The sequence below is a fragment of the Anabrus simplex genome, chromosome 4 (assembly GCF_040414725.1).
Source record: "Anabrus simplex isolate iqAnaSimp1 chromosome 4, ASM4041472v1, whole genome shotgun sequence".
Taxonomy (NCBI): Eukaryota; Metazoa; Arthropoda; class Insecta; order Orthoptera; family Tettigoniidae; genus Anabrus; species Anabrus simplex.
Window position 1 is genome coordinate 8,314,950 of NC_090268.1, and position 24,697 is coordinate 8,339,646.

The 24,697-nt window shown below is 42.1% G+C and overlaps 1 protein-coding gene across 1 annotated transcript in view; it reads left to right on the forward strand.

Moving 5' to 3' along the window:
• The first annotated feature begins 302 nt into the window (after positions 1-302).
• tai (taiman) overlaps positions 303-24,697 on the forward strand; it is a 433,432-nt gene continuing 409,037 nt past the window's right edge. The window contains exon 1 of the mRNA XM_067145001.2: positions 303-1,249. Within this exon, the coding sequence (XP_067001102.2) occupies positions 1,221-1,249 (29 nt within the window). The 5' untranslated portion in view covers positions 303-1,220. The remainder of the gene's footprint in view (positions 1,250-24,697) is intronic.

Below are 24,697 nucleotides of genomic sequence, written 5' to 3' on the forward strand. Positions count from 1 at the left end.
ATAAAGCTCTGTGATTCACATCGCTGCAGCTTTGGTACGTTTGTCGAGCATTTGCTTTAGCGGGTTGTAACACTGGTAATGTGTTTCCATACGAACACAACATTTCTTTCTTTTTGATTTCTTCTTGCAAAGTTGCTTATTTTCATGTCTGTCGACAAGCTTGAAATCGGTGTTGCAAGTTCTGCCGTGTACGCAGAACTCCCGAGCCCCAAATGGCAGCAGTGCTGCCTCCTGGCGGCCGACCTAGCGGTGCGAGTCGAAGTTGCCGATGCTTTCAGTCACGCAGTCAGTCTCTGGGAAAATGGTGGTGGTCCATGTTAGCGCGTGCTCGCAACTTAAACTGTTACCCCTCTTGCAGCGAATTGTGTTTACATCGACGTCACAATGACTAGCTGCTGCTTGAGGAACGTGCGTCATTGTAGTCTAGTCGTGTGTTCAAACCCCACCGGTGCTGGGGGTCCAAGTCAGTAGTGTGTAGGCATTGCTTCGCGAGTGTGTTCTTGTTGTTCAGGAGACAGTGTGTCCCGTCCCGAGTGTGGTGTGCCGCCATGTTGAGGAGGTCATCGCGAGGAGACAAGAAACAGAGACATGAATAGTGCGTGGGGTGACATCTTCTGGAATAGTGATTTATTTAATGCCTAACTCTAGTGACACCTCGTTGATTTTCAACTGTACAGGATTTATGACAAGTTCTAAAACTGTTTTATTTTTCTTTCCTGTTGTATAAGAATTTTATATGAACGGTGGTGTGGTATCAAACTGTGTTGGTGACTTGGTGTTGAGATCGTGAGTCTAACGAAGACTGTTGCACCGTGTAACAAGGTATTTATATAGTGGTGGTTTATTTTTTAATATACCCGTACCACCCAGCATCTTGCCAGCCAGAGTTCTTTGCGGTTCTTGCGTTGCGACTGCGGTAGTAACATTGGTGCTTGCTGCTGCTGCTGCTGCTGTTGTGACGCAAGTCGTCTTTCGTGTGTGCCAACGGAATCGGGCAGATTTAGGTCAGTGATTTTGGAAATTAGGGCGGATGTGACGCGGTGCTGTGCGGCGCCGGGCGCCCGTGTTTGTGCGTGTGGTGTGTACATAACATTTCACTAACGATAACATATTCATAAGATTAAAATTTTAGTGTTTTTGAGTGTGAAGTGCTATGTGGACAACCCCAGGGTGGAGCTGCTTCAGCCAGCGATTTGTTCACCTATGTTGATGTACAACACATGTCCACAGCGGTCACGGAAAATGCAGGGTAAGCTGTTTAAAGTATATGTCTTAGTTACTTGTTCTGTCTTTAACCTGCTTCTTATTGTTGAGACAATGCCTCAGCTTCAAGCTATTGTTTACTGTTCGAATTAAAATATTCAGTTAATTTAGTAAGTTTCTCGTCTCGTACAGCCTTGCATTTCTCCTATTTCCGAATCATTTCTGGGTTGATAAAATAATCATACATTGGATTTGATTCCTATTGCCTACTCCTTCTGTATACAGTTCATCGAATTATACACATTAGGACATTGGGAGGAGCAATCCCCTCTTAAACTACAGTAATAATGCCTAAAATGTGAATATAATAAGTGTCAGTAGATGCCTGGCCCTATAACTACTGCCCCTCCTAAGAGTTCATCCATAAAAGGACACGCCACGAAATCATATTTGAAATGCATTTCACTGTATTAGTCTTAAAATTCTCTTAGCGTTGTTATTCTCCAGCACAGACTGCGATGTTGGTGATTTGCCTCGTGGAAAGTTTTAAGACCGATGCGACGTATTCTGTACTTCGTCTTTAATGCGTCAGGTAGGTAACTGCGAGTTTCAGGAGATAGGTGAGAAAGTGGCAAGTCACGGCAGCATCTACGATAAGGTAGATCACGTATCATACATAGACCGAGGATGCTGTGGCCGCTATTATTAAAGCGGCTTTGCTCACGGTCTGCTTTAAAAACCTGTATATATAACACATCTTTGTGTTCTTTATAACGTCGCTTGTGATTGGGTGTCGGTTATGTGCCGAGTCGTGTATCGAGTGCTTTGACATGTTTCTTCCCGAGCGTGTCTGTAAGTACTGTACAGTTCTGCGAATTAAAGTATTATCGGATATCTCGTCAGCATATGATCATGCGACAACCAGCTCTTCCTAACATCAGTTATTTATTAAATAGGTGTAAGTCTATTTTCTTTCGTTGTATGATCTCGTGACCTTAAAGGTTTTTTTTTCCTAAGCCTTATATGGTGTTTTTTATCCATTAGAACGTAAGGCAAAATTACTAAAATGTGCTTCTACGGCTGAACCGTACCCACACATTCATTATCGAATATTATGCTTTAGTATTCAATCTGCAGCGTACACGAACTTATGCTTCCTTGATACAGGAAGCCTGTTTACAGCCTTTCATTTATTTATTATAGGCTGTTGTTAGATCGTCGTCTCACATCTCTCACTGGATGAAAGGATAATCTCCGTTATATCTTCATTTGAATCATATACAGTAGTTTTCTGTCATTCAGTCTCTTTTTCCCTTCAACAAAAGACTTTCCAATATTTTTAAGTATTCCCTCAGTCGTCCTCGTAAGTGTAGTATCATATCTGTTCTTGCACCAAGGCTTGTTTCTCACATTTCTGCTGTAATTTCGACACCGTAGCTTCCGACATCTTCATTACAGCCACATTATTGCTTTAATTAGAACTTTTTTAAAAAACAATTGGCTTTATGTCGCACGGGTCTTATGTCGACGATGGGGTAGGAAAGGGGGGATGGTAAGGCCTTAATAATCCCACTGTGGGCAGTCCTGAAGATGGTTTTCCGTGGTTTCCCATTTTTACACCAGGCAAATGCTGGGGCTGTAGCTTAATTAAGGCCACGGCTGCTTCCTTACAACTCCTAGGCCTTTCCTGTCCCATCGTCGTCATAAGACCTATCTGTGTCGGTGCGACGTAAAGCCAGTAGCAAACCTCTTCAGTTCTCTTCTTATTTTGGAACCTTTATTTTAGATATCTGTTTGATAACCTATGCCCGCAGAAAATATTTAGTCCTCCATATCTTGTGCATGGTTGTCAGCATAATATGGATTATTACAGTATGTTATGGCCCGAGCGAGTTGGCCGTGCGGTTAGGGTCGCGCAGCTGTGAGCTTGCACTGCGGAGATTGCGGGTTCGAACACCACTGTCGGCAGCGTTTCCCAGCCCTTTGTCGTCGAAAACCTTCAATGTGTTAGTCCGACGTTAAACAAGTAGCAAAAGTGATGTCATAACTCAGCTTTTGATGCTCGTTGGAGTGCCTGTTCAAAACTTCGTCGAGAAAGGCACTTTAGTGCATGCGATATGAACAGTGTGTTGATAATGATGGAGAATTGAAACAAGTGGTTGTTGAACGCAAATTTTGTGTGATTTGCACCTCGGTTTTAGACTGCTTTGTGCATTTCAAAACAACGCAGTCTCGTATCCATTGCAAAGACTTCACTCGTACTGTAGCCAGGAATGAACAGAGCTATGGCTGCTTAAATAAGGAGAGACGACCTTAGAAGGGAAAGGGTCTTTCAGCCCACTTACCTTCCGCTAATCCCCGTTTCTGACTAGCTTTTGCCAGCTTTAGTTAGGGCGTACTAGGAACAGCACTGTCATCATAAACGTCACCGGGTGGTAAATTTGTCGAAATATGCACCATAATCTATAGCAGTTTGGTGCGGCGGCGTCCGTCGTCTAGGTAACCGAAGAGGTGCGCAGTTCTCTAGCGTGCGGGCGAGAGGTGGCGGCGATATTGGTTCACTGTATGCTGCTCATATAAGTCACGAAAATGTGATGAAATTAGCGGCTAAATCTCGTTTGCATATTGCACATTTTTTGTTTGTTGACGGTTTTGTCCAGAGTAAATGCCCGTTTATGCTGACTTGCCCTCTCTACGTCTTTCCAACGTAGGCTACTGACATTTACTACCCTTTTCCTTCGACTCCATGGCTGAGAGGTCAACGTCTTGTTATACCTTTGTGTTTTGCCGCATACTGTATCTCGTATTTAAGTGACGAGGCGACAAATTCAGTTGTAATTTTCGTAACCGATTAATTTCCGAAAATAGAAGTAATAGTCAATTCATGTTGCGTCTGCCGTGTATGGTAAAATGCGTTTTGTGTTGTGAGTTGCAGGAATGACGGGGACAGCATCAACACCCAGCCCCGTTGCCAAGGGAAATGGCGTGTGGTGTATAGTGCCGGGAGTGTCAGAGGACAAGTTCTGCTCGCCAAGTGCACTCTCGTAGGCAACCTGCGCGTCGTGATGAGCTCCCGTGCCCTGATTGTTAAAATTCCCGACCTTACCGGGAATCGAACCCCGGGTCCCTGTGACCAAAGGCCAGCACGGTAACCATTTAGCCATGGAGCCGGACGCCAAGGGAATTAGACATTTCAGATTCCCTCAACCCGACCGAAAATCGAACCCATGTCCCCAGGGCTTGCTGAAGGAATCAGATTTGTGGTCAGATAAACCACTTACTAGTGTTCCCGACTTACGATATATGATAGTCATAGTTTGTATCCACATATGCTGTACCAGTGCAATTAACATGGAAGCTGACAATTATTTTAACATATAAGGTGACAACATATTTTGATGCTTAGGGCACGTTTATAATTTCAAAGATGCCTTTCTTGTCGCATTGTACTGTATATTCAGAAAACATGTTACTATTGTTGGTTGGCGTTAGAATAAGTGGCATTCGTATTAATGTAGCAGTCACCTATCTCTCCAAAAGTATGTAGTACAGTAGTTAAAAGTGCGTTTTACTGTGTGAATTTACATGTTTTAAAATTCGTGGGGCGCAGCCGTCGTACCGTTAATTCACTTAGGAAGTATGGTGAGCTACCAGTGTCGGTTCCCTTTCTATGTTTTATTTGGACCGTTAGCTTATTTATATTCCCCTGTGGGTGGGGGCGGTAGAATAACACCCACAGTATCCCCTACCTGTCGTAAGAGGCGACTAAAAGTGGTCCCAGGGGCTCTGAACTTGGGAGAGTGGGTTGGCGACGACGGGGCCCTCAGCTGAGTCCTGGCATTGCTTCCACTTACTTGTGCCAGGCTCCTCACTTTCATCTATTCTAATCGACCTCCCTTGGTCAACTCTTGTTCTTTTCCGACCCCGACGCTGTTAGGTTTGCGATGGCTAGGGAGGCTTTTTCACGCCCTTCGTGGCCCTTGTCTTCCTTTGGCCGATATCTTCATTTTCGAAGTGTCGGATTCCTTCCATTTTTCCCCTCTGATTAGTGTTATATAGAGGTTGGTTGCCTAGTTGTACTTCCTCTTAAAACAATAATCACCACCACTATCTTATTCATTGTATAACCATGTCAGAGTATTCCGTTGCTACATAGACTCGAATGTCTCCGATCTTTATGCGAATAGGTTATGTTTGTATTCCTAGCCCGTTGATATTATATTAATTAATGTATTAATATTTTGTCCTTATAATTTCTGGTGTTTGCTTATCCTGTAATTATGGTGAAAGTTGATAGAGTTTGGTAATTTCCTAAGAGTTATCCTATATTTCTGAATTTATCTACAGATAGTATTTATTACCTCCCGTGGAATTATGGGCTAAGTGATAAAATTGGTATCCTCTCTATCGAAGTCGTGCGTAGTGTACCACATAGTCAGCCTAGTTTCCGTAGATTTACTGGCATGTCAAAGAACTTCTGTGCGGCAAAATTCCGTCATTTCGGAGTCTCCGTAAACCGTAACAAATTGTTAGCTGGTCGTAAAATAATTATTCATTATTGTTATTAACAGCGATTAGAACTCATTATGCCTATCATTTTTTCGTCCGTAGTTCTGTTACCGGTACATTGTCTTTCGGTTCCCGATTACTGGCGTATACTCATGTGATTGGGTGTTGATGACGTATTTTTTAATGAATCTACCTGAAATCGAAGGTGACCACGCGAATCCAGCATACTAGGCCTACCACAAATTTATAAATTAATAGCCTACGTCTATCGTGAACAACTAACTCTTGACTTCATTTTGAATGGCATTACCAACTACACACCAGCAATAACACGAGCATATTTTTATTTGCAAGACCTAATGTCCGGTTTCTGTTTATTTAATTTTACAGCCGCAGTGGTGTTGTTTTAAAAAAATTGTAGACGCTGCAGTGGATAATGACACCTAAACTTGCAGATACGTTCAGATGGGGGAGTACCTACAACACAGCATTGAGAGGGTCTCCTCTATGACGGAAGTGTCCTTGAACATCTTTCATAAATTATCTTTGTATCATAACATCCCCATACACTCGTAGATGTCTCACTGGAGTGGGAGAGGGCTGAGAGTAACAGTTCCCCATAAATGTACCACTACGTATGGAGTAGTAGCCTAACGGGCATCGGCTATCATGAAAGTTCATATTTCTGTTTTATGTTAAATAGCGCCGACCGAACCTTATCGTATAAACTGGCTTTTAAAATGTGCTGACTTTGATGAACGTGGTATATTTGAGTATGTTTACATGCGCTGCATTCACAACTGGGTAGAATTGACCGTTTAAATAAGTCTTCTAGTCGGACAGTTGTATGAAATGAAAGGATTTTGGTGTGGAAACTCTGACCATGGGGATTGTTAAAACCGCTTTTGTACGAACTCTTCGCTTCCTCTGTGACAGGAATGTTTTTTGGTATTGGTATACAATAGATAGTAGATGAACTTAGGCATAGTCTAATATGGATTAGTGTTCTCGTTTGTATGTTCTAGTAGCCGACTTTATAGATTAACTTTCAGGTTGAACGTGTTTATTTAGATTTTAAAGGTTGAGTTGTTTCTGGATCTCTTTCCTAATCAATACTGAACGTTGTTACATTAGTGTGTGTTGGTTGACTGCATCCGACAGTCCACTTCGAGTGCTAGGGGAATATAAAGTCCTGTATTCTGACTCCACGTTAAGAAGCAGCTGAAATAGCCGATATATTCCCTGGAAGTTTGCAGACCTGTTTTCTTTAGCACATTTACATAGGCATTCGCCCCATGTGCCAAATATTCGTTACCAGAGCATTCGCTGAATAAACAGAATTGGTAACTATTTTAATTCTTTCTTACAGGGCAAATTTTCCATACCCTTGAAGTGTCGTTACAGGGACGATCGGATCTCGCTGAGTTTACTTTTTCTGGAGAGTTAACTCAATAGGGATTCATTTTGTCTGTACTTATATATAATATTATAAAGAGGAAAAAATTGTATATTTGTTTGTAATGGATAGACTCACAACTACTGAACCGATTTTAAAAATTACTTCACCTATAGAAAGCTACATTGCCAGTGAGTAACGTGGGCTGTATTTTATTTTCAAAACAACTCGTGGGAGGGGGGCGACGGAGGGAGATATACAAATAATATGTTAATATAGGCAAAATCGAATTTGTCCTACAAGGACGAGACAAGCTCATTTTAAGCCCCTTGAGGCAAAGAACAATACTCGGTCAGCCGTACGATGCTATTTTCTTTCCTTCCATTAGGTTTCAACGTTTACACACCTTAACACTTGATTCCAACCGGGCGGGTTGGCCGTGCGGTTAGGGGCGCGCAGCTCTGAGTTTGCATCCGGGAGATAGTGGGTTCGAACCCCACTATCGGCAGCCCTGAAGATGGTTTTCCGTGGTTTCCCATTTTCACATAGGCAAATGCTGGGGCTGTACCTTAAGGTCACGGCTGCTTCCTTCCCATTCCTAGGCCTTTCCTATCCCATCGTCGTCATCTATGTCGGTGCGACGTAAAACAAATAGCAAACAAGAAAAAAACACTTGATTCCACCCAGCCCTTATTGCTTCCCTTTATACATTTCTCTATGATTGGATGAAATGCGGACAGTTCGGCTTCCCGAACGTGTTATAACTTTATAGAGGGTGGGAAAGGGTGTGAAGCAAGACCTTTTCAGTCATGTTGCTTGACGTATGAGAGAGAGAGAGAGAGAGGGGGGGGGGGGGGGAAGCGGCTGACGCTCGAGAAGAAGGTGAGACTTCTAAGACATTTTGCCAACCTAACCCACTGTAAGAAGTACTCCCAAAACAACAGAACCATCTGTACTCCTCTTTGGTGAAGTTTAATACCCACTGCCAACTTTAGTTGCCATCCTTATATGAAACCTTACTCCACAATTATGTGCTGTAATTTGCCAATATTTATCAGACTGTAATATTAAGATATGACTTTTTTTCTTTTCAACTACGAAATGTATGTACCTTAAATGTATGCTCACTCTAATGGCCTAACGCCATTTCAATATATATAAAACTAAGCCACAGTTTCTGTATGGGACACATTTTTTTCATTCGTGGGTGTTGAGCAAGAGTGGCATAACTGTAATGTATTTCGATTTAAGGCAAGTTTTAATTTTGTTTCAGGTTGAGAGTTTGCTTTTTGAATAAACAGTTTCACTACTTGTTTAAGACTTTAAAACTGTAATCACAGATCCTTATTCAAGACATTCCTCTTCGTACAAAGTGGCATGTGAGAATTATAATTTCAACCTTTAATGGGCTTGATTGCAGTGAGAACTTTACAAAATATTTTAAAATTCTTCTCACCACGTAATTGTCTTCTGTGATTGAGTCAGCACTATCATAGACTAGTTTCCACGGGAGGCAACCTGGGTGACGTGGTATAGCTGTTGGTAAATATGTTGCACATCTGCCTGTTAGGCCAAGATTTTTAATAGGGGATATCCCAGCAATTGAAGGATCTTTTCAGGTCATATCTTAAAGGACCCTGAATACTCTCTGAAGATCCTCTGACTTAAAATACTACAGAAGGTATCTATAGATCTAAAATTGATTCCATTCTAAGAGTATTTAATGACAATAGTAGTTTTTACATCCTCTTATGGCAGTTTTGACTACCTGCAATCACATCACTTTGTCTTTAAATCTGTGGAATTGTAAAGAATACTGTATAACAAAATATTATTTATCCATAGCCAAACAATAGTAATAAATATGTTACTTGTTTTATGTCCCAGTAACTACTTTTACGGTTTTCGGAGACGCCGACGTGCCGCGATTTAGTCCCGCAGAATTTTTTTTCGTGCCAGTAAATCTAGACACGAGGCTGACGTATTTAAGCACCTTCAAATACCACCGGACTAAGCCAGGATAGAACCTGCCGAGTTGGAGTCAGAGGACCAGCACCTCGACCATCTGAGCCACTCAGCCTGGCCAGACAGTAGTGAAATACATGTGATTTGAAAAATAGTTTCACCTATTAACTTGATGATTGCCCTATTTTTCTCACTTTAAAAATAAATTTCAGAAGCTAGAACATATTATACATTATCACTGGCTAGAGTGCACTTTTCGAGGCAGTAAGATTTATAATCATATAACTAACTTAGTGATTTGAGCTGGGATGTCGAATTTAAAACAAATCTATATAATTTTCAAGTTTCTATTTCACAGGAGCAATATATATATATATATATATATGAGTGTGATACATCGGTATTTTTTCCCTCTGTTCGTCCATTGTGTTAAAAGTTTACCTTGGTTTTACAATGTCATTGTCGCTATTTATAGTTTCACAATTTGTTTTCCATTAGACGTGTCATTTTTTAAGCAATGTACGGACACAGATAGGGATGGGAGTGGGAAGGAAGCGACCGTGGCCTTACAGTACCCAGCATTTGGCTGGTGTAAAAATGGGAAATCATAGAAGACAGCTGCGTGACCCAAACCATTCGCACGGTTTTGTAACCTATTATCACTTCCTAATTAGGCTCTTCCATAGTTGGTGACTAGTCAGTAAGATCTTCATTCACTCGTTTGAGACCTAAATGTTTTCGTAACATTTACAGTGAAGTGAATAATAATGTTACCTTGCTTTACGTCCTACTAATACTTTTATGGTTTTCGGAGACGCAGAGGTGCCGAAATGTTGTCCCTCGGGAGTTATTTTACGTGCCAGTAAATCTACCGACACGAGGCTGACGTATTTGATCACCTTGAAATACCACCGGACGGAACCCGGATCGAACCTGTCAATTTGGGGTCAGAAGGCCAGCGCCTAAACCGTCTGAGCCGCTCAGCCCGCCAATAGTGAAGTTTCCACGTTTTGTTTTTATTGGTTCCTCGGGCGATGCTGATTAAGGTATTGTTTTTCTTTTGGTTTGTGTGGCGCTTCTTCACCGCAGTTTTAGCTGACAATTTTCACAAGCAGTGTACTTTGTATAGTGCGACTGTATTTCTTGGGAGTATCGCATGTTTTGGATAAGTCCAGTGATATGAATGGTAGTGCGGCCATCGGGCGCGGCTTTACCGATCGCTGTAATCAATAGCACAGCAGCAGCAGGAGCAGCAACAACACCGAGCGGGCGCTGCTGCTCGGCCGAGAGGGCATTTGCCCCGTCCCGCGTCATGGCCGGGGGGAATGACACTGCTCTCGTGGAGCCACTCCACGAGTTTCGGCTAACACGTCACTCACAGAGCTTATTATGACCAACCACAACAGCATCGTGGTTCACACTCGAAATGGTGTCTACCGGATCCTTATCATTTCAACAGGACGTCTGCAAATAATTTGTAATTTGAGTCATTTTCACATATGTGTACTGGGGACCAGTTAAGAAAGTTTTTGATGTAAGGGCCATTTAGAGCCCACAGAATGAACACACCAGTGTCCACGATTCGGCTCGGGCTCATTAGTGTGTGGCAACTTGCTGATTGCCCATGGCCAGCTGGGTTTCTGTATTGACTGTAGATGTCGACAGGATATAACAGGAGTTAAATTATGAACCCTTATAATTGTGTTCCTCTAACTCTGTCGTTAGGATCTTGACATTTGACGTGGTTGTAGGTTTGGTACTTCCACACTAGGTCTATTTCGTTTGCCAAATTTATATTAATAGCTAGGCCTACTGCTCTGACATACTCTCTTCGTATTCCTATTATTATTATTATTATTATTATTTTTACAACTTGCTTCACGTTGCACCGACACAGACAGGTCTTACGGCGACGATGCGATAGGAAAGGGCCTGGAGTGTGAAGGAAGCGGTCGTGGCCTTAATTAAGGTGGAGCCCCAGAATTTGCCTTGTGTGAAAATGGGGAAACCACGGAAAACCATCTTCAGGGCTGCCGACAGCGGGGTTCGAGCCCACTATCCCCCGAATACTGCATACTGTCCGCACTTAAGCGACTGCAGCTATCGAGCTCGGTCGTCGTATTCCTTATCATAGCATGAAACAGATACATGTACCTCATATCTTGCTGTAGGATTTCATAAAAATGCATTAATGGTTTATGAACAGTGTGGGTATGTCTTGATGAGATGATGTGCAAGGTAAATGCTCTGTAAAGCAAGTATATCTGACCTGTCATTGTGAGCCGGACGTAACTCGCAGTCCGAGGATCAACCTATCAGCGCAACACCGTTATATCGAAGCACCTTGACATGCCGTTTTTCTGGAAGAAGATCAAATCTGTGATCATGAACTTAGAGACATTCTCTAAATTAATTTAGCATCATTATATTGACTATAGTTTGAGGATCAGGGATCCCCACATCTATATGTTTTGCATAGTTGATGTGGATTGCCTTCGAAATATAGTGGATACGTGAGAAGACCGTGGATAGGTACGTGAAACATTTTTCCTATCTGCAGATGGTGATTATAATGGCTTATTGCTTCAGGAAGAGAGCCTCCGTGGCTCAGGCGGCAGTGCGCCGGCCTCTCACCGCTGTTTCTGTGGTTCAAATCCCGGTCACTCTATTTGAGATTTGTGCTGGACAAATCGGAGGCGGGGCAGGTTTTTTTCCGGGTACTTTGGTTTTCCCTGTCATATTTCATTCCAGTAACACTCTCCAATATAATTTCATTTCATCTATCATTCATTAATCATTGCCCCAGAGGAGTGCGACAGGCTTCGACAGCCGGCACAATTCCTATCCTCGCCGCTAGATGGGGGCTTCATTCCATTCCTGACCCGGTCGAATGACTGGAAACAGGATGTCGATTGTCATCATTGCTTCAGGACAAAGCGCAGTAGGTGGATAACGTCTCGAGCTTCCTCCGAATACCATTCCCAATTATACATACGACTATCAGAATTCTCCGTCCATATACAGGCTATATTTGCGTAAACCGACTACATCCACTCTTGTCATTTGATGAAGCCTCTTGAAACGGATCTACTACAGGCCATGACGAATGTTTGTAGATCTAGGAGCCAGCACTCAAACCTAGCAGCCAGGTTATTTTTCTAGTATTCGCATCGTTAACATACTGGCGTTTAGCCTTTGGAAAAATAGAACATTGTAGTAATAGCAATAGGTATTATGATTTTATAGTTTTAGACACTACAACAGATTACCACCAAATGTGAAGTCAGCGGGACACCGAACTAATAAACATCTATGCTGTCAGCATACGGAAATAAATTTGTTCTATTTCACTCTACTATAACAGCTCTGTTAAAATAATCAATTTAGTAGCAAAAGAGATTGTATTTTGATAGTAAAGGAACATCGTATTGTGTTATTCGTTTCATTTACATGAGAAGTATATTTGAGTAATTTCTATATCTGTAAATGTATTACATTGTAACACTTACTTAATTTAGAGGTTGCCTAAAAGACAAAGTATACTTAATACCAACTGATATTGTGTAACAGAGAAAATTACAGAGAAGTCTATTGAATGTTAAAGCAAATCACCGAAGATGGATTCTTGAAATACTTACTGATGATTTAAAAGCAGAAATTCCAATATCAATACTCAAGGATTTTGGCCTTGCAAAACTCAACGAATTTTCTAGGTATCGTGCCCCTACTCCCGATTTAATCAGTCACTACTGATCTGCATTTAGGGCAGTCGCCCAGGTGGCAGATTCTCCCTCTCTTGTTTTCCTAGCCTTTTCTTAAATGATCACAAAGAAAATGGAAAGTTATTGAACATCTCCCTTGCTAAGTTATTCCAATCCCTAACTCCCCTTCCTATAAACGAATATTTGCCCCAATTTGTCCTCTTGAATTCCAACTTTATATTCATATTATGATCTTTCCTACTTTTAAAGACACCACTCAAACTTATTCGTCTACTGATGTCATTCCACGCCATCTCTCCACTCACAGCTCGGAACATACCACTTAATCGAGCAGCTCGTCTCCTTTCTCCCTAGTCTTCCCAGCCCAAATGTTGCAACATTTTTGTAACGCTGCTCTTGTGTCGGAAATCACCCAGAACAAATCGAGCTGCTTTTCTTTGGATATTTTCCAGTTCTTGAATCAAGTAATCCTGGTGAGAGTCCCATACACTAGAACAATACTCTAGTTGGGGTCTTACCAGAGACTTATATGCCCTCTCCTTTACATCCTTACTACGAGGGCAGATAAAAAATAAGTTGCACTTCCCAGTTATGGCCATTTATTACACCACCTATACAACAGCAACACGACTATAACGACATACACTGTAACGTTACTTTTCCACATAGTTTCCAAGAGACTCCAAACATTTCTACGAACGCACAACCAACTTGTCGATGCCGGATGCATAGAAATTTCCTCCAGCGTTCTGCAACCACTCCGAGACAGCGGCCTTCACCTCCTCATCGGTCTGGAAACGTCGACCACCGAGCTCCGTTTTGAGCTTACTGAACAAATGAAAGTCACATGGCGCTAGGTCGGGACTGTAGGGTAGACGTTGCCAGACCTCTCACTTGAAATGCTGCAGCAGTTCTCTCGTTTGGCGGGCCTTGTGAGGCATTGCGTTATCGTGCAACAAAATTACACCGGCGCTCAATTTCCCCCGGCGCTTCTCTTTAATCGCTTTACGCAACCGGTGCAACGTTTGCCAATACGACGCCGCGTTGGTTGTCGTTCCTTTCGGCATGAATTCCACGTGCAGCACACCCTCCATGTCAAAGAACACTGTCGCCATAACCTTACCGGCTGAAGGTTCTTCTTTCGTTGTGGTGATGAAGGGTGCACCCATTCCATTGATGTTCTCTTCGCTTCGGGGGTGAAGTGGTGGACCCACGTTTCGTCGCCTGTGACGATTCGCCGTAGAAACCCATTGCCGTCTGCGGCATAGCGTTGCAAAAATGCCAGGGAGGATTGGAAACGTCCCTTGTGCTCATCGGTGAGACGTGGGACCCATATTTGACACAGCTTATGATATCCAAGGTCCTCGTGAACAATGGCGAACACACTGCCATACGACATGTTCAGCTGCTTCGCGATTTCTCTCAGTTTAATGCGCCGCTTCTGTCTAATGACCGCATTCACACTGTTGACCTTTGCACGGGTCCTGGACGTTGCGGGCCTGCCTTCGCGATGGTTGTCCGTGATATCCTTGCGTCCGGCTTCGAATTGCTGACACCACTTTACGATACCTTGCAGGGAAATGGTCCGCTCCCCATACACAGCACTAATTTCACGATGAATGTCCGTGCAATTCTTCCTTTTGGCCCATAGGAATCGGATTGTCGCACGCACCTCATATTTGGAGTGAACGTCCAGTTGACGCGCCATTGCATTTGGCCGCTATTCACACAATACTAGATGAGACACCACAGCGACCTTCCTAGCAGACGTGTGGGCAGTGTCTGTCCCTTTCTCCGCTGTGCCCACGTTTGCGACACATAGCGCGCTGCTGCGGCGCGTTAGTGCAACTGACCTTTTGATCCACCTACGTACAACCCCTAAATACCCTCATAACCATGTGCTGAGGTCTGTACCCTTTATTAACAATCATATTTACATGATTACCCCAATGAAGATATTTTCTTATATTAAGACCTAGGTACGTACAGTGATCCCCAAAAGGAACTCTCACCCCATCAACGCAGTAATTAAAACTGAGAGGACTTTTGCTATTTGTTAAACTCACAGCCTGACTTTTAACCTCGTTTATCATCATACCGTTGCCTACTGTCCATCTCACAACCTTATCAAGGTCATTTTGCAGTTGCTCACAATCTTGTAACTTATTTATTACTCTGTACAAAATAATATCATCTGCAAACAGCCTTATCTCTGATTCCACTTCTTTACACATATCATTAATATATATAAGAAAACCTAAAGGTCCAATAATACTGCCTTGATGAATTCCCCTCTTAATTATTACAGGGACAGATAAAGCTTCGCCTATTCTAATTCTCTGAGTTCTATTTTCTAGAAATATAGCCACCCATTCAGTCACATACTTTTTTAGTCCAATTGCACTCCTTTTTGCCAGTAGTCCTATGATCTACTCTATCAAATGCCTTAGATAGGTCAATCGTAATACAGTTCATTTGGCCTCCTGAATCCAGGATATCTGCTATATCTTGTTGAAATCCTACAAGTTGAGCTTTAGTGGAAACTAAACCCAAACTGTCTTGTGTCAAACCAGTTATTAATTTTGCAAACATGTCTAATATAATCAGAAAATGCTTTCTCAGAGCTTACATGCAATGCATGTCAAACTGACTGGCCTGTAATTTTCAGCTTTATGTATATCACCCTTTCCTTTATACACAGGGGCTGCTATGGCAGCTCTCCATTCATTTGGTATAGCTCCTTCAACCAAACAATAATCAAATAAGTATTTCAGATATGGTACTATATCTCCAGAAATCTTATCAATTCCAGCTGCTTTTCTAGTTTTCAACTTTTGTATCTTACTGTAAATGTCATTATCATAGGTAAATTTTAATACTTCTTTAGTATTATTCACCTCCCCCATCTGGACATTATCCTTGTAACCAACAATCTTTACATACTGCTGACTGAAGATCCTCGCATACACACTCTCCTTGTTCATTAATGATTCCTGGAATGTCCTTCATGGAACCTGTTTCTGCCTTAAAGTACTTATACATACCCTTCCGTTTTTCACTAAAATTTGTATGACCACTAACTATGCTTGCCATCATGTTATCCTTAGCTGACTTCTTTGCTAGATTCAATTTCCTAGTAAGTTCCTTCAATTTCTCCTTACTTCTATTGCCATTTCTAAGTCTGTTTCTTTCCAACCTCACCTCCTTCTTAGTCTCTTTATTTCTCTGTTATAATATAGTGGATCTTTACCATTCCTTACCACCTTTAAAGGAACAAAACTTTTTTTCACATTCGTCAACAATTGCTTTAAACCCATCCAAGAGTCTGTTTACATTTTTATTTACCGTTTTCCACCTATCACAGTTACTTTTTTAAAACTTCATGCCTGTTTTATCAGTCATATGGTACTGCCTAATTGTCCTAATTTTAATACCTGCCTTTCTTTCACATTTATTTTTAACTACGACAAAAACAGCTTCATGATCACTAAAACCATCTATTACTTCAGTTTCTCTATAGAGCTCATCTGGTTTTACCAGCACCACATCCAAAATATTCTTTCCTCTAGTTGGTTCCATCACTTTCTGAATCAGCTGCCCTTCCCATATTAACCTATTTGCCATTTGTTGCTCATGTTTCCTGTCGTTCGCATTACCTTCCCAAATGACATTCAGTAAATTGAGATCACCTGCTACTATCACATTCCTTTCCATATCGTTTTCATCAAAGCTGATTATCTTATCAAATAATTCTGAATCAGCGTCAACGCTACTCTTTCCCGGTTTGTACACTCAAAGACATCAAGTTGCCTACTATCTTTAGAAATGAGCCTTACACCTAGAATTTCATGTTTTTCATCCTTAACTATTTTGCAGCTTACAAGTTCTTCTTTCACCAGAATGAACACTCCCCCTCCTACCATTCCTATCCTATCTCTACGATACACACTCCAGTTCCGTGAGTAAATTTCTGCATCCATTATATCATTTCTCAGCCATTATTCAACTCCTATTACAATATCTGGTAAGAATATATGTATTAAATTAATTCGATTCCTTTGTTTACAATACTTCTACAGTTGACCACTAACATTTTTATGTCTTCCCTTCTTGACTTCAATTTCCCTGTACCCTTATCACCGCTATCTAGGCCACCCTGTGTCCCTGAATGTACCTGCCTATAACCCTTGTAAACAAATTTCCTAACTTATATGTACCACTGCGGTTTAAGTGAAGGCCATCTGAGCACAGATCCCTGTCTCCTACCCACCCATTAGGATCTAGAAATCTCACTCCCAGTTTCCCACATACCCACTCCAATCACCTTCCAGTCAGTATCCCTCCTACACAGTATTCCAGTGATAACAATATCCGCTTCCTTAAATTTCATCCGTGCTGCATTTACCAGATCCCACACATCCCCAACTATGTTGGTACTTATACCTGCTTGTCTTACGTTGTTAGTACCAACGTGAAACACTACCACCTTCTCCTTTCCCTCTTCCTTCTCTTCTACTTTCCTCAACATCTGCCTCAACCTAATTCCTAGATAACACTCTACCCTGGTTCTCTTTCCTCCACACACTTTCCCCACATGTCTAACGATGGAATCCCCCATGACCAGAGCCTCAAGGCTACCCAACTCATGTAATTCCCTCCCCTCCTGGTCAGCCCAATCTTCTGTCACTGCTGTAGAAGCTACTTCCTCTTCCCTTTTCTCCCTCCAATGACTCTGTTCCACCTGTCTTTTCCTTTCCACTTCACTACATTTCCCTTCCAGCAAGCTCATGACCTCGATCTTTTTTAGCTTGTATTCTTCCTTGTAGACAGGAACTGTGGGCTCGTATATTTTCTTCTTCTCACGATCAACATCGTCAGGTTGACTAGCGGATTCGAAACGGACGGTTGGATCGGTTATATATCCTACATTGTTGGCCTTGTAAGCATTTATATCGATCCTTCGAGTGCTTCCATTTTCTGCCAAACCATGGATCTCTTCATGGACGGTGAATCCGGTTCTTCTGAGGGCCTGGGCGATGGTAGTTCTTATTTGATGATGGTTAGCGATGCGCAGAGTTTCACTGTTCTGGCCACATTCCCCGTCATCTTCAGGGTGTCTCTCCATTCACTGTGCGATAAACCTTCGCGATGTCTGACCCATTTATTGGAAGCTGGATGTTTTTCAGAAAGGATATGTTAGCTCGGAGAATAGTGGTCTCTATCATGGCGATAGAGGGAGACCAAGACGACGTTGGTTAGACTCAGTTTCTAATGATTTAATGATAACAGGTATGGAACTAAACGAGGCCGTAGACCTGGGCTAGTTACAAATAGAGGATTCTGGAGGAGTTTAGTAAATTTATGGAGGTTTGCAGACTGAACGTTGAAAGGCATAACAGCATTCTGAAAATGATATCGGATAGTGCTGCTTTTGTTGTTGTACATACACTACCCCTGTTAACTTGCTGGTAGAATAATAATATCCATTGTTTGACATTCTGACATTTGTTGTAGATTAAATAGACGCCAAGGTGTTGGAATTTTCTCCCACGGTAGTCAACGATTACGGTGTTGTCGCAATTTAAACACCTGAAACGAGACATACGTTAGCTGGAATCTGATCCACTGTTTTGGGCAGAGAATATCCTTCTCTAGCCTGCTGTATGATTCTGTGATTTATGTTGTATGTCACAAAGTGCGATTCGGTGGTACGCTATCCTTGGTTTAGCCGTGAAAAAATCCCCTGTCTCTACTGGTGTTTTGGATTGCCGAGTAAAATACACAATTCAGAAAAAATAGGGGAACGTGTCTTTGGACGTGTGCCATGCTCCACAAAACGATACGTCACACCCAGGTATATTACCAACGAAACCTCTATCCTTTACCGTTGAAGTATACAAAAGAACATCGATTGGTTCGCGTTCATTTTCAGAACACAAAAGGAAATGTCCAAATAGAGGCGAAAACAAAGTGATAACAGTCCTCCAAGATGGATTTTTATCACAGTTGGAGATCGTCAGTATGGTGTATGTCCTCCACGAGCATTTATCACAGCTAGGCACCTACGTGGCATACTCCGTATATAAGTCGACGGAGGTCATGTTGCGGTATCAGGTCCCATTCTTCAGTGAGACCCTCTTCGAGGTCTTGGAGAGTCTGTGGTGGAACAGGACGCCCACGAACACTTCTGTCAAACCTATCCCACACATGCTCGATGGGATTAAGATCGGGACTCACTGCTGGCTATTCCATCTCTTGAATGTCCAGTTCTTGCAAGACAGCTCTGGTGATGCGCGCTACATGAGCCCTGGCGTTGTCGTTCATGAGTAGGAATTCAGGGCCAACGCCGTATGCAACAGCCAGCACATGCTGTAGTAGTATCTGCTCGAAGCACCCCGCAGCGGTAAGATTACCCCGGACGACGACAAGATCCGTACGGCCATAAATACTGATGCGACCCCACACCATCACAGAACCTTGTCCGAATCGGTCGCCTTCCTTGACAACATTTGGCATGTACTGCTCACCACGACGTCTCCATACACGTTGACGTCCATCACGCTGTGTCAGGAGAAATCTGGACTCATCTGTGAACAACACAGGTCTCCATTGGCGAAGTTGCCAGTTGACGTGGGTACAGGCAAACAAGGGGAGCTGCGCGATGTTTCTGTGTTAAACGGGGCACTCGAACAGGACGTCTGGGCCGTAAGGACACTTTTTTAACCTGTTCCTTGCTGTCTGGTCAGACACCGTGACTCCGGTGACCCTCCTGAGGTCTTGTTGCAGTTCTCTGGCAGTTACTGAACGACGCCGCAACGCACAGGTGGTCAGATATCGGCCATCCTGTGGGGTTGTCATGCGTCCACGACCTTGTCCAACCCTCCTTGTGAACTGCCCTGTCTCATTGTAGCGATTCCACAAGCGGTGAATAACTGACGGAGAGCCATTGAGATTCACAGCAACACGACGAAAAGTCCATTTCTGGATCAAAGTGACGGCCCTTGAGACTTGAACCTTGTTAAGATGTCGCATGGGACGTGCTGGTTTACGTACAACGTGCTCAGTTGACCGCAGTAGTTTGTGTACCTCACATCGACACACAGACACACCGCTCGCTATTCACTTTGTTTTGAGGGCTCACCTGACAGTTTAATGCATGGCTACGCTTACAGATGGAGTATAACTTCGATTTGACATACCATGAGTAGCTATGGTCTCAAGGTATGCTGCACGACTATTGGAACCCCATCTACCAAATTACCGTTCACATACCAGACGGTACAAAACATGTTCCCCTAATTTTATTGAATTGTGTAATATTGTTCGTCATAGTGATTACATGTGTGATTCTTTTTTCTTGTTCGAATTTCCGAACTGCTTTGTAAGTGCGCGCTTGCTCTCTCGATGCTATTTCCTTTCCTTACAGTGACAGTGCAATCTCTCCTATTTTGGAATTCATTCTACCAGTCGGTACTATCAGGTAATGAATGCTGTTCTGCAAGGAATATCCTTTTTTCCCGACAACAGCTTTAAGACTGAACGTGCGAACCTTCCTCTCGGTCAGGTATACTCTATATCTGGCGGGACTGTTTACAAAATGATTGGACAAGCATTGGTATATTCATAAAGGAAATGAAGCTTTGTTAGCTTCCCTTTACATACCTGCCAATCCTTCCGATTTACCCGGAAACTTTCCGGTTTTTAACTCGTCTTCCGATTTTCCGATTTATTTTTACTTCTTCCGATTTTTGACTAATATAACCTCTAGTACGGCCAATACTCTTCCCCTAGAATAAAGGATAAATTCTTATGTGCTTGTGTAATTTACGAAACCTAATTTTCAAGCGTATTTGATGCTTTATTTCGTGAGTGTTTCGTCCGTCGCCTTCGTGTATTGTTTCCCGCTCACCACAGCAGCGTGTGCGCTTTATACAGCTGGGGATTCGGGGCGGCAATTGTCCTGCAAGCGAGAGGCTAGCGCGCGCTAACGACTCAGTTAATCGGGACGAAAGAATGAGTTTGTTATTGTGTTGTTCGCGCGCTGTTAACATCGTTTTTGTGTGTAGTTTCGTCGGAGTTGTAGGCCACGTGTTTTTCCTTGCATTTCTATGACAGTTTCTGGTATTTTCTTTTCTCGTTATGGCCAAAAAGTATGACAAACGTTATCTCCAAGTGTTCAGAGATGCCTATAAATTTCTGTACATTTTACCGGCTATTAAAGGAAACTACCGTATTTTCTCGCGTACCGTAATCGACGCTCTTGCATAATTTACACATCCCAATATTTTTGGGTCCAAAGTGGAATTTGACGCACCCACAACTTCGAAGATCCATCACTCAGCTCTGGATGCGTTTCGAAATAAAGATGTCAACTACTCAAGAAGCAGGCTTCCTATTGTGAAAGAGGCATTCCAAATACAGGGCAACGTGCTGTATTAGCCGGCAGGAAATCCCACTGCACTAGTTTTACGAGTGTTTCGCGTACGGGACATTATGTGATCTCAAAATTGTTTGTCAGTCCACAGTACTCAATTAATACCGCAGCATACGAACTTGCGGTGATCAGTTACGCCGAAACATACGGGAATAGAGCAGCGGGCAGCAAGTTTTCAGTGTCCAAATGAAACATGCGCTACCGCGGTAACAAAAGTGCACTTCAAGTGGCCAACAAGTCTCGCAAAGCATTTCGCGGACCAAAAAGCGGCAAGTTTCCGCAAGTAGAGGATTATCTGCTTAACCATATGATTTTGTTACGCAAAGTCGGATGAGCCGTTTCTCACAAAATGCTGCATTTTAAAGAATGAGAAATAGCCGCGGCACGTGGAATCATTGTCTCGTATTTGAAGGTTAGCCGAGGCTGAATTAATTTTATGAAGAGAAATGGACTTTCTCTTCGAAGAACAACATTATGCCAAAAAGTGACGAATGATTTCAACCATTTTCAACGCTTTGTGATTGAGAAGCGTAAAGTGAAGGAATATTTTATCTCCCTTTATAGGAACCGCAGGTCAGACGCCAATCAGTTTCCATATACCATAAAGTCGAACAATCGATAGGAAAGGAACATACAGTGTTATCGCACGCGCTACCGGAAGCAAAAAAACAACGATGTACTGCAATGCTTGCTGTAACAGCTGATGGCAGAAAGCTTGCACCTTACATTGTTCTAAAACGAAAACCAATGCCTAAAGCAAAATTTCCGCGTGTGATCCACGTTCGTATTCAAGAAAAAGGCTGGATGGACACGTCACTCGTACAAGATTGCATACGAACGGTTTGGGGTAATGTAACAGGGTCCCTCCTTCGATGCCCGGCCCTTCTCGTGTTGGACAATTTTTTTTTTTTTTTTTTTTTTTTTTTTTTTTTGCCGGTATGTCATTCAGGTCGTATTGTCAGCTCGTAATGGGAAGAACATTTTCCAGTGTCGGTACTTCAAACCCACGTGTGTAACTTATCTGATGTACCCTATTTGACTTTTCAGAAAAAATCTCACGCCGGAATTGTACGCCAAATGACGACAACTGCAAATGGGTTGAATCAATTGTGTTTGGATTATATTTGATGTATCTTTTAAATGTAAATGAATTGTAAATACTTTGTAAATATCCGAATTCCTTGAATCGCATCCGAAGTTTTCGCCTGTATTTTTCTTCAAAAAAGTGCGTTAATTACGCGAGAAAATACGGTAGTATGCATTTTGTTGCGTGTGTCGGTGTGACAAATATTATTCGTATGTAAGTGTCATCGAGTGATTAGGTACATTTTCTTGTAACTATTTTTATGTTTTCTTAGTTTAAGATTTTAAATTTAATGGTCAATTCGCATTGTAACTGTAGATAAGTATGCCTTTTATCCTGACCTTTTTTCACGTAGACAGTGCTGGAATATATGTGATGAAATCCAAGAATTAAAAAATCTTCTTATTTTTGGTTTCTAAAAGTTGGCAGGTATGCCTTTAGTAAATACTTTTAAATATATGTCCGTAAGCAAACACCGACGTGAGTCATCTTAGTAGACGGTCATGCCGTTCCTGGTTATTTCCACCTTCTGGGCCCACTATACAATAAATTATTATATTCATATGTACTGAATATCAACTTCTCACGCCTTTACATGAAAGCATCTAAACTTAATGCTATTCTGTGTGTGTGTGTGTTTTGCTAGTGGCTTTGCGTCACATCGACACATAGGGAGACGATGGGAGAGAAAAGGCCTAGGAGTTGGAAGGAAGCGGTCGTGGCCTTAATTAAGGCACAGCCCCAGCATATGCCTGGTGTGAAAATGGGAAACCACGGAAAACCATCTTCAGGACTGCCGACAGTGGGATTCGAACCCACTATTTCCCGGATGCAAGCTCACAACCGCGCGCCCCTAGCCGCACGGCCAACTCGGGTATTGGGACAGTACATATATAATTCATTTCTCTGCTTTGACGACATTGTTTTTGTCTGAGGGCTGCACATGGCAGTTTGATGAGCAATTGTATTTTAACCGTTCACTAATACAGTGTAATTTATATCGATTTGTTTTCAATTATCGGCACAACCGTGCAGAGACCACTCGTACAGCTTCTGCAGGTCAGCATGCATGCAAGGTGTAGAAACTTACTGTAATGACATTGCGACAGGAAGGCTTTCTATGGTTTGCCAAACTACTGCGTAAAACTTTGTATACTGTTTCAGTATAATAATACACTGTATGTAGTTACTTGGTTTGCTTTTATGATTCTTTTTAATATGGTCCCTTTCCCACGCCACACTGCCTCCGTAATTGAACTGCAGAAATGTTACTTATTAACATTTATTAACGTTTAATATCCGGTTCGTAGTGAGATGTTTAATTGCCTCTTATTTCCAACTATTTACGTGTGATAATAGTTGTCAGGTTTATTATATTATTTCTCTTTCGCGTCGTTTTAATTATCCTCTAAATAAATCCTGTGCATGTCTGCTAAGGTAGTTTGCATATTGTAATCACTTAATCAGTGTTCTGGTTGTTAGCTTGCAATGTAATTCCTTGTCCACGGGGTTGGCTATAACTGTAGGGTGGTTGAAAGGTAGCATGCCCCCTCTCTCTAACACCCACACACGCGTACTTTTATAAACAGACTCTAAAGCTATTTTTAAACAAGATTCCAACACATGCACGAATATCAGAAAGGAATCAAAATTCGTGCCTCTGACTGTCTGGTGACAGCGTGAAGACACGGTGCAGAATGATGCCGAATCGATCAATGTGGTCCAATGAGGTTTACATAATATATTCTGTTTTAATATGATGAAGTGTGGTACTTTCTCATAGGTATGTTCAAATGTCAGTAGTGAAAGTTATATGAAAACTACAGTAGGCTACTTTTTGTGTGTCTATTTGTGTGGCGAATTCTCGCAGAATTGCAAGTCATACGTGCGGTTTTTTAATCAATAGGTATTGATTTTTATGACCAGATGGAATTTAATTTTTGGTGTACTTGTATTGTGTAAGTGATAAGCCTACACGCACTGTTAAAATAATTGCCACCTTGTAAAGAGGATTTAGGTGTGTGTTTTTTTATTTATTTTAACTCTACAGTAATTGCGTAGGCTTTAAAATATGGGCGGCGTTGGCTTCCAGCTCGTCACCTTTGGCGTGCGGTGAACACATTCGTTACCCCAGCTGCAAACATGTCTTTAAATGTAAGCAATCGTAGCCCCCAATACACTCTGTAAAGTCAACATTAACATTTTATAAGGCTGCATTTTTCGTGGAAAGCTAGACTTGAGAAAGGTTTTAAATAATATTTTCAACCACACACTCGCACATATTTTCAAATTGATATTCACGGCATTGACGACACCCTCATAACTTAATCTATAGCAGATTTTAAACAATGTACTTACAGTTTCACCCGGTGACTTTTCGTGAT